The sequence below is a fragment of the Morone saxatilis genome, unplaced genomic scaffold (genome assembly GCF_004916995.1).
Source record: "Morone saxatilis isolate NCDOM2014 unplaced genomic scaffold, NCSU_SB_2.0 Contig7, whole genome shotgun sequence".
In the NCBI taxonomy this organism is placed as follows: Eukaryota; Metazoa; Chordata; class Actinopteri; family Moronidae; genus Morone; species Morone saxatilis.
The window spans coordinates 18,511,894-18,522,053 of NW_023340246.1; the positions used below are offsets into that span (position 1 = coordinate 18,511,894).

At 37.8% G+C, this 10,160-nt stretch overlaps 1 protein-coding gene across 1 annotated transcript in view; it reads left to right on the plus strand.

Annotated features, from left to right (window-relative positions):
• Positions 1–10,160, plus strand: part of xrn2 (5'-3' exoribonuclease 2) — a 42,747-nt gene that overhangs the window by 21,243 nt on the left and 11,344 nt on the right. Inside the window, 10 exon segments of the mRNA XM_035679172.1 lie at positions 2,419–2,526; positions 2,960–3,049; positions 3,140–3,216; positions 3,677–3,732; positions 4,412–4,415; positions 4,907–5,027; positions 6,450–6,529; positions 6,681–6,737; positions 8,042–8,110; positions 8,950–9,078. Coding sequence (XP_035535065.1) covers positions 2,419–2,526; positions 2,960–3,049; positions 3,140–3,216; positions 3,677–3,732; positions 4,412–4,415; positions 4,907–5,027; positions 6,450–6,529; positions 6,681–6,737; positions 8,042–8,110; positions 8,950–9,078 — 791 coding nt within the window.

Consider the following 10,160-nt stretch of genomic DNA (forward strand, 5'->3'; position numbering starts at 1 on the left):
AGGTTATAAAGTTTAGTTTTTGTGTTCAGTGAGCTGTTAATTTAACTTCATGGTCAGTCTGAAGGCGAACTGTATTACATTATGTTAAGAGGTGTTTCTAATATTTAGTCTGCCCGCATGGATTGTAATGTACAAAATATTAAACACCTCAGCAGGATTTCTTTCATGACTTTTGTATCGGATTGTACATAAATGAACTCGCAATTGAGTTTAATTTGCACTCTGTGTTGTTTACCTGTCAAATAAAATGAATCGAGGTTCTCAGCACACAATCTGAAAAGCACTTTTATGTGGAATATTAGTGTAACTGAAACAAATCAGTCAGGACTTCTTAGATGAAAATTGAATACAATCAAGAAATCAGTGTAAAGCCCTAAAAAGTCCCCTCACTGCTTTATCCAACAATTTAGATGCTTCTTCATAATTATAGCATTTATTTTGTTTAATTTATTTAGTTGTATTTGATATTTGGTTCGTAAAGGGAACTTGATTTCATTTTAAACCAAACTGACTGTTCCAAGTCTTTGGTAGAACTTCTCATTTTCTAAAATATCAACCCTTGTGAAGCTCTGGATGAGAAGGTTTGATTTTATTTTATAGAAAATACTAAATACCAAACATTTAGAAATAAGTGATCTGATGCCATCAAGAAGATGTTCTTATTATTTATCAAATGTCAGCATAATTGTAAATAAAATAATCAGATTGATACTGCTCCTGATGTCCCGCTGTTGTGACTGACACATTTAAAAAAGACAATTTATATTTGAATCAGTGATTTTTGAAACAAACAATTATTATTTTTTTTAGACGACAAACAACCAAACATTTGCGGTTTCTTGTTTCTCACGTGAGGATTTGCTTCATGTTTTAATTGTTGACAAAGAAACTAATCATTTGTTATCGGACTACTGTTCGGCCATCACTTTCCTATTTTAAAGACCAAACGATAAATCAGAAAAAATAATTGAAAGATTAATTGGTAATAAAGACGGTCCTAATTTAGGCAACTGTCCGCAGCTAACATGTGTTTGCTGCTGTTGTTTTCTTTAACAGTGACACAATATGATTAAATCATCCAGAAAAGATTACGCTGAAAGATGAGAGAACAAACAAACCTTTGCAGTAGTTATGAAACAGTAAATGTATTTCTGTTAGTGGTTTGTGGTCTTTGACCCTGCCGGCTGCAGTCACAAATGAATTTCTCCTCGAGACAAAACATTTTGTCATATTAGCATAAATGATTTGTGCGATTATTTGAATGTGGAGATTGGCGCCTCTTCTACCTTTTATTATGGTAAAGTCCCATATTATCATTTGAATGAGCATCTTTAATAATAGAGTGGTGAGATTGGCCGAGATGTGAGGATTGGTGGATTTATCAGAGGGCCTCGTTTTCTCAGAGGTGGATTGTGGGAAGTGAAGGTCGTTCTTTGGTGTGAGACGTGTTTGCACAGGAAGGATAAGTGTTCAAATGCTGGATCTGCAGGATTAGATGTGTTTTTTTTTTTTTTTTCCCTTTTGTCTTCTTTGCGCCACAGAGCTGAGGAAGGGAATTATTTTTGAGATGCAAGAGCTCCTCAGCAGGTGCTGGGGAGTATTTTGTCCCCAGATGCTCCAGGCTTCACGGTGCAGCCTGTCGCTCCAACGACTGGATTGGTTTTTGCACGTTTGTAGTTCAAGTAACAAAAATCAGCCCCCACACACCATCGGTATCAAAGTTTGAAAGTGTAGCGACAACAGGCGGAAATTAAATGTAGGAGTTGGAGCCACTGAGCAGGCAGTTCATACAGTCTACAGTCTGATCAGGATTCAGGCCAGTGAAGTTCTTAAATGTCAGCTCAGCCACATTAGTCTGATCAGATTGGATTTTAAGCTTTGTGCTGCAGCGTAACGTTTGTGGAAAAAGGGCAAAGAAAAGCTTTTTTCTTTTCATGTCCTAGTCGTCTTTTAGGGTTGTTTTTTTTCTTGTTAGTCAGGAGATTGCTTCTAGTTTAACAGTTAAAATTAAAATGTAATAAGGGAACTCTTCAGTGCAGAGCCAAATCGAACAGCAAATGAATCAACAGCTATTTTAATAAATGATCAGTAATCACTTTTATCAAACAAAACTGCCAAACATTCACCGGTTCCAGCTCCTCAGATGTGAGGATTAGCAGGTTTTATGAGTTGTATAATAATAAATTTAATATCTTTGGGTTTAATGCAAAACAATAGAGATGTTCTTTTTACCCTGGGGAATAGAAATGGACATTTATGTGAATCGTTGATGAAAACTGTTAGTCGCAGCATTAGTTAAATGGTAAATGTACTGTTTCTGTGGTCGGTTTGGTAAAACACAAGCAGTGTGTAAACCAGTATGTGGTAGATGTCTTCTGTCATATTAAAGTCAGTGATTGTTTCCATGTTGGTTTGCAGGGCTGTGCCTCCTGGAAGTGGTACTTCCCATTCCACTACGCTCCGTTCGCCTCCGACTTCAAAGACATCAAAGGGATGTTCACCGAGTTTGAGAAAGGGACCAAACCGGTGAGAACTGACTGAAAACTTCTATCTTTTGTTGTCTTTGTTCTTCTGTCTCATCTCCTCCCCATGATCACGCTCCAAAAAAGAAAAGGTTTTTCTGTAATCAAAGCATGTTGAATATGCTACTCCAACCAAATGCCAGTAAACTGCAACTTTTATTATTAGAAATCCAGCGAAACACAACAGTTTTATAATTTTTACAATAAAATAGCTAAACTTACAGAGCATTTTTTATATTTTTATTGACCATTCAGGATTAAGTTGCTGATAACAAACATCACAATAGAGGATTGCTGTTAGATGAATATTGAATATGACATTGCTCTCCCTACTATGGACACGGTTAATCAATAAAATCAGTTTAATGAAATATGACACTAAGATACTGCTGAGTAAGTATGACTGTAAACTGTTGGTGTGTGGTTGGTGTGTGCAGTTCAAGCCACTGGAGCAGCTGATGGGAGTGTTTCCTGCTGCCAGCGGTAACTTCCTGCCCCCGACATGGCGAAGCCTCATGAGCAGTCCTGTAAGTGTTGAGTCCAGAATGAGGTTCATCAAGAGATTGTAGTCTTCAAAGTCTCCTGTCATCTCATTTTAAATGCTTCTTCTGACATAGGATTCTTCCATCATCGACTTCTACCCCGACGACTTTGCCATTGATCTCAACGGCAAGAAATACGCCTGGCAGGGTGAGTTACTTTCCGATCAATAATTCAGCATTTAAAGGTGGGTGGAAATGTTTTTAACAGCATTGTGTCGGTAAAGTAAAACATTTTAGGTGATAGATTCTCTACCAGGCTGCGTTTTGGAGGCATTTCATGGAAGTGGACTAGTTCTATCCACTATTCTTCTCAGACACTAGGTTTGCTTTCCAAGGTTGGAGGATTCAATTAAGTTTGGTTGAGTCAAGGGCAATGTCTTGCTTACCGCTGTATTTTTATTTTCACCCAACAGCTTTACTGTCGAACAAAAGCAACACATACTTTAGATGAAGTTATATATAGATGAAGTTATATATAGATGAAGTTATATATAGTACATATTATATGATACATGATATATATTATATAATATACTTAAGCTAATACTAAATATATATAAAATTAAAAATAATGATAATATAATAAATATAATGGGTTTTTTCTTTCTGAAGTCGTGGCATTGCTAGCCTTTTTGTGGATGAACGTCGGCGAGGCAGCTTGGCTGACCGTTACATACCCCAGATCGGACACCCTGAAAGGAAGGTATTGAACAGGAAAAGCTCCCTACCGTGTAAAGAGGAAAAACCCATTGGGAACCAACTGTAAACCAAGAGACTGTTCTCTGTGAGAATGGACAGGTGTTTAACAAGACCCCATGTATTTATTTGTTATTAATTGCACTGAAATAAATCATTATATTTTACAGATTAGATTAAACATTCACTATATAAATTGAGAAAAAAACATTAATTTTATAAAACAAAACAAGTGAACTGAAGAATACAAGACGTTGTTAAACTGAGCTATTTCTGGTGTTCACAAATAAGAAAGAAGCTTAAAAGCGTGTAAATTTTTTGTATATCCATAGTATGAGGCCCTCAAATGCTTGTACATTTTCAAATAAACATTGTCTGTGTATTACTCCATTTCATACAGTTGATTATATCTCGTTATTTATATTTTTTTTTTCTCTTAATCACATTTTACCTGGAATCACTATTCTAAGATGAACATTCAACCTCATTGTTAATCACTATAATATACCTTCTGGTAAGAGTTCTCCCTACATCTCCAGTTGGGAACACAACATTCATTTACATCTGGGCATAACTGACATAAGAGTGTGTTACACTTGAGTCTTTTCATCAATAGATAGCTTAAAGCTGATAATTTTTTTTACTTTCTAGTTTAGTGGAGCCTCCAATGCTTTACATTTTCAAAGTTACATTTGTTGTGTGTATTGCATGTTCATTACTGATGTGTTATAGTTTCTGTTTTTTTTTTTTTTTTTTTTTTTACATTTTATGAACTATTTAAGAGAAATTCAACATTAATGTCAACCATTAAATATACTTTAATTGTACTAGTTGCTGTAACTACAGTTGAGAAAACAATTCAGTTCACTGGAAACTGTTTCATTTATTTAACATTTTTTCTATAACCATCATCCAAATATCAGTTAAATGCTGTCGTCTTACCCTCTTCTTCTTTCTTCCTGTTTTCCTCTTTCTGACTTCAATAATTTGTTTTCTTTGGTGGCAGTTTTCTTTGTCAGTCTTTTGTGTGGTCTTCCCATTCCTCAGCCCTCTCATCCCCTCTGCTCCTTTCTCCTCAACAATCCTGTCCAGTAAAGTCAGCTCCAGTCTCCCCAGTACTCACTGGTTTCTCCCCACTGACCACAGCTGCTGTCTGTTCTCTGTTGCAGTGAAAAGAAACAGCCTGGGAAGCGACGTGTTGTTTCTCGGGAAGTCTCACCCTCTCTTTGACTTCATCCTCGAACTCTACCGTACAGAATCTCAAGAGGTAACAAAACTCCCATCACATGAGGGCCAGCCTGAATTCAAATCAAACTGATGGCTAAATATATATTTTTTCTAAGATTAAACAAAGTTCAAACAGTCAGTGAACTGATAGACAGGAAGCAACAAAGGGGCTGATGGGATATGTGGTCTTCATGTTCACAAATGTAAACATTAACAACATGCAGCATCTCAAAAGTTTAAACTTGGCAATATAGAAATTAGTTTCTCATAGTTACATTTAATTTCTTCTTGGTTCAGTGTTAAATATCTTTACCGTGGTGTAATGCATCCCTCCACTCTACACCGTCAGCTGCTTTGTCTAATAATAGTGTTTCTTCTGTGGATCAAACTTTCACATCCAGTAAATCTGCATTACTTGCTGCGTCACTCGGCTGCAGATGTGTTTGTGTAGCTGTGCAGGTGTTGGATTTTGTTTTGCTGATTTATGCATTTGTAAACCAAAGCAATTGTTGTTTTAGACTTTTTTACTTGCTGGGTGAAAACTTCTTAATGAGCGTGTCTGAACAGCGAAGCAAACATTAACCAGGACTGGTTGGATTCAGCTGCCTCCGGTCGGTTTCTGGTTTGGCCGGTTGAGCCGTTCCAACAGATTAAAAAGGAACAAAAGGCTCTCGGCTCCGTCTGCTGCACATGTAGAGTCACACATCACAGCTGAGCTCCACTCCATCATTTTCCTTTTCAATATAACTTTAATAAAACCCTGTCCCTGACAACTGATGCTTTTCACATCCATTTACTATGTTAGCAAGGCAGCTGGTACTGTCCGTTTGCCCTGTTAAAGTTACTGCATCATGCTGTTCACACAAAGTCAGACTTCCTGTATCTCTATCACCCGTCTCATCTTGTATTTGGCTTAATATTGAACCTGTTTGAAAATGTTCACACCGGCCCAACCCTGGTCGCACTCGAGTGTTTTCTTACTTAAAGCAAGATACAAATCTGAAGCTTTGTCTAGCCAACGGTTGTAATTATATCCCAAAGAACAAACAACATACTGATGCTTTACAGTATCTGTTTTAGTGTTGTACTCATAGTAGAGCTGAACATTGTGGCATTAGATAAAGTGAAAAAAGGCTTCAGGAGCATCATTGTTGTCAAATAGTTTTATGGAAAGTGTCTCAAACAACCCCTGTGTAGACAAAACTGAACTTCTATTAGATTATAGATGTATTGTATGTGAAGCCCACACGTTCTCCAACATGAGTTATTCCCTCGATGCTAGCAGAACAAAAGTTGCTCCTTAATAAACATTATTTCAGTGTTACAGTCAGTTTCTTCTGTCATTTAATAAGGTGTGAGCATAAATGATATGGACTGTTATTTATGTTCACCTGGTCAGATTCTGAATCAGATCAGCATTTAGCACTTCATAGACTTACAGACACACTTTTATCTCCTTCAGGGCACTGAGATCCCTGCAGAGCTGTGCCATGGAATCCAAGGTACATTAAATCTTGATGACGACCCTATTCTACCAGATAAGTAAGGATTGCCTGCTTTATTCCCACTTTTGTACATTTTGTCCCATGTTCCAATGTTTATAACACTCTGACTGAAGGACAGCCGATCCGGCGTGATGACTCTGACCTGCTGATTTATTCATTCTGGTTTGTTTTTGACATTTACCCTTCAGGCCGGTGACATCACCCATCCCAATGCTGCGTGACATTTCACAGAACAGTGCCATTGGGTAAGGAACGTCTATCATCACCATTAACTGTCTGAAAACAGAAGCAATAAACACTAAGAGTTCGTCGTATTTGTAGTTCTTTTGTTCTGACTTGAGAGCAAATCCTCACATCTGCGATCCTGGTACTAGGCGATGATGATAATGACTGAATTATCAAAATGGTTGGCCATACATTTTTCCTTCATCAAGCAATCTATTAACTTTTTTTTCATAGCTTCTTAAAATGTAAAGTTTGGTTCAAATCTGTGGGCTTTTCTAAGGTATTGTATTATATGGTCAGGTGTTCATGTTATTTTGTCCACCGCTTTTGTAAAACCAGCAATTTGAAGCAGAACTCTTAAAAGTTCACAGTTAAGAATACATAATATTCTGTGATATACTTTATGCAGACAAACTAAGAGCTTTCTTTCCTGTGTATTTTGTCTGTCCCAGTGATTCACTGATATACTTCCATCCAGACATTTGCAGCGCAGCTAGACCACAGATTATTTTTAGACACACAAGTGTGCAGCCATTCACCGAGGATGAAAGGACGTTCAGGAACATGTCTGAAATGACAGGTTGAAGTAGACGAGGCAGGTTGATCAGAAAACACTTCGTCACAGACTAATCCTCGACCTCTAACTTCATTTTTTTAAAACAACATTATGTAAGATTCGGTATTTGTGTGATTTGGCAATAATAAGCTGTAAATATGAACAGCTGAACATTTTGTTATGATTACTTTACTTCTGAGTCGACAACTTTAACACAACCAAACATCAAGCCAGTTAATATTACGTACTAGTCTAACAGCAAGAAGGCCGGGTCACTTTCTGTCTGCAGCCTTTTATTTAATGAAAGTCTTGCTAACAACTAAAAGCCAGTCCCACATTTACTGCTGTCCAGCGGCTTTTCTCTCCTTTTCTTTCTTGGCTTCCTTCGTCGTTCTCTTCCCTTCTTCCATAGAAGCTACTGAGTCTGGTCACATTGCCCGCTCGCCCTCCTCCCACTGTCCCAGGCCTGATAACTTCCTCTGAGCACCCAGTCCCGAACAATACGGCTTATCTAATTAGATACCAGCAGCTACGTTACTGTCCATCAGAAACCTCTGTAAGACATTACACGCCTGTTCAGACCTGGAGCCAAAACATACATACAGGGCACAGAGTGGGAATCACAGAGGCACCGTTGATCCTATTACAACTCAGTGTAGTATGGTTATTTTAAGGTAGAAAAGTTACATAATGGAGCTTTAAAAATGTAATTTAATGACTAAAACTACTTTTGTCTTCAGTTGAAAATGATTTTCTTCTGCTTTCCAGAGTGAAGTTCAAGGATCCCCATTACACAGATGACTTTGTGTTCAAGGCGGTCCTCCTTTCTGGAGCTAAGTGAGTGTTTTCTTTAGTTTATCTCAGAAATACTAAACATTTAAGTCCATTTCTTTTCAGGTGTGGAAAGAGTTTCAATAATTATTATTGCACTTTAATAATGGAACCCATAAATTCTGCTCCTTCCCTCCCACCAAATTTTAAAAATGAAGCAAATGACATCCCTGGAGAATTGTATTCGATTCTCAGTGGCTTCAAGTTTCTACATCACACTTCAGTTGCATACTGGAGCAGGCTTGACTTCCAAATATTTCTCACGACACAAATCATACTTGTTGGTCCGACCCCTTAAAATAAGATTTTCAGTGAGCACAGAGAAACTTTCCACTTTCAGCAGATGAATGTGAAAACATCTCTCTAGTGTCAAACTGGCAGATGCATCACACGGCACAGTGAAGGTCAAACATCACACTGTAGGAACAAAACATTACTTTGAGGGTTTTTAAAGTTCCCCTCCACTCAAAAGCTGTTTTATACAAAATTACACAAAACAGCGAGTGAGTGCTGCAACCAGGAGGCATCGCCAACAAATCTTTAGAGACACTTCCTTTGGACAGTTTCAGTTTATGATTGTCATCTTTATTTATGTTTATTAGTCACTAGTCTATCAGTTGTTGTTTGACAAATTAATGGCAATTAATCAGAAGTGACCAGAGCCCACAGTGATGTCTTCAAAATGCTTATTATGTTTGATCTTTTCAGGCACAGTCTTTGATTTTTAAAGTGATAAAGTTACACCAACACTAAATGTGGCCAAATGAGAGTTTGCAGGGTTTGGCATTATTCTTGACATAAAAATCTTTCTCACTGAAGCTTTGACTCTCTCTGTTGTTTTTCAGGATGCCCAATAAGGTCCTGAAGCCAGGAGACTGGGAGAGGGGGAACAGGGAACCATGGAGACCCCAACTGGGCTTCAATCCAAACAGGCAGCAGGCTCACCTGGACCAGTCCGGCTTCCGTGCTCTGGGGTAAGTTACCAGTCATAGCGTCCATCTACACGGTCTGATTAAGATCTTTTTGTTACGAAATTCCTTTTGCAAGAAAGATTCCTCACTTTTATTCTCCTACAGACAAATCAATGACAAATTGGGAAGGAATATAAGTATGAGAAAATGCAAATACATTATTTTACCAGTCAGAAATGGTTTAGCTTCACCACTGATGCTGCAATAGATTTGCTCACAGTAAATTTCCATTTAACTCAAATTTTATAGCAGGCAGTGTTAAACAGTGACTGCTGATTCTGAGAGTACAGTATCTTAAAATGGAAAATTTGTTTAAATGTTTGTATCCCCCCTAACGGTCCCCATTAACCAGCCATCCTTGATTATGATCTAAGCTCTCTCCTCCACACATTGATATTATCATTAAGGAAATGTGAATAATTGAACATCTGGCTCGGCCCGACTGTAGCGTGTTTGGGAATTAATTATGCAACGATTTGAAGAAACGCAGCCTATTCCAATTTTTTTCTTTTTCCTACTAAACTAAGTCTTTCATTCAGTAATTCAGGCAGTTCTGTGCCTTGATGGGCCAAACAGGCAGGTGCTCAGAGGATGTGAGCACGAAAAAGAACAGAAAAGGATCTTTTTTTGTTGTTGTTGCTCTGATTTTAAATAATTGAATGTTGAATATTGGACTTCACCCAGTATCACTTGTAAGGTTTGAATGAACTTAGTCCAGGTTGTCAATGTCCTAAAAGGTCTGAACATGATAAGTATTATAAAGACACTATTAGAAAAGTTTAGGTCCACGGGTTGACCTTTTGTTTTTTATTTATTTTATTTTTTTAAAGAAGAAAAGGGGGAAAAAAGCCTCTTGGGATGTAAAATCAACTTGATTGCAAACCAGCGACGTCACCTGACGAGGGCTCGCAGCTACCAGTTAAATACGTGCAAGCTCGCGTTCGTAGTAGATTACTGTTTACCACATGACCATCACTGCAAAAGGTAAAATAATTCATAGTTTTAATGATATTCCAAGCTGACTTTGAAGCAGTTGGGTTTGTCTGTTTTTTCAGCGTTTCCTACAACCCCCCCCCCCCCCCCCC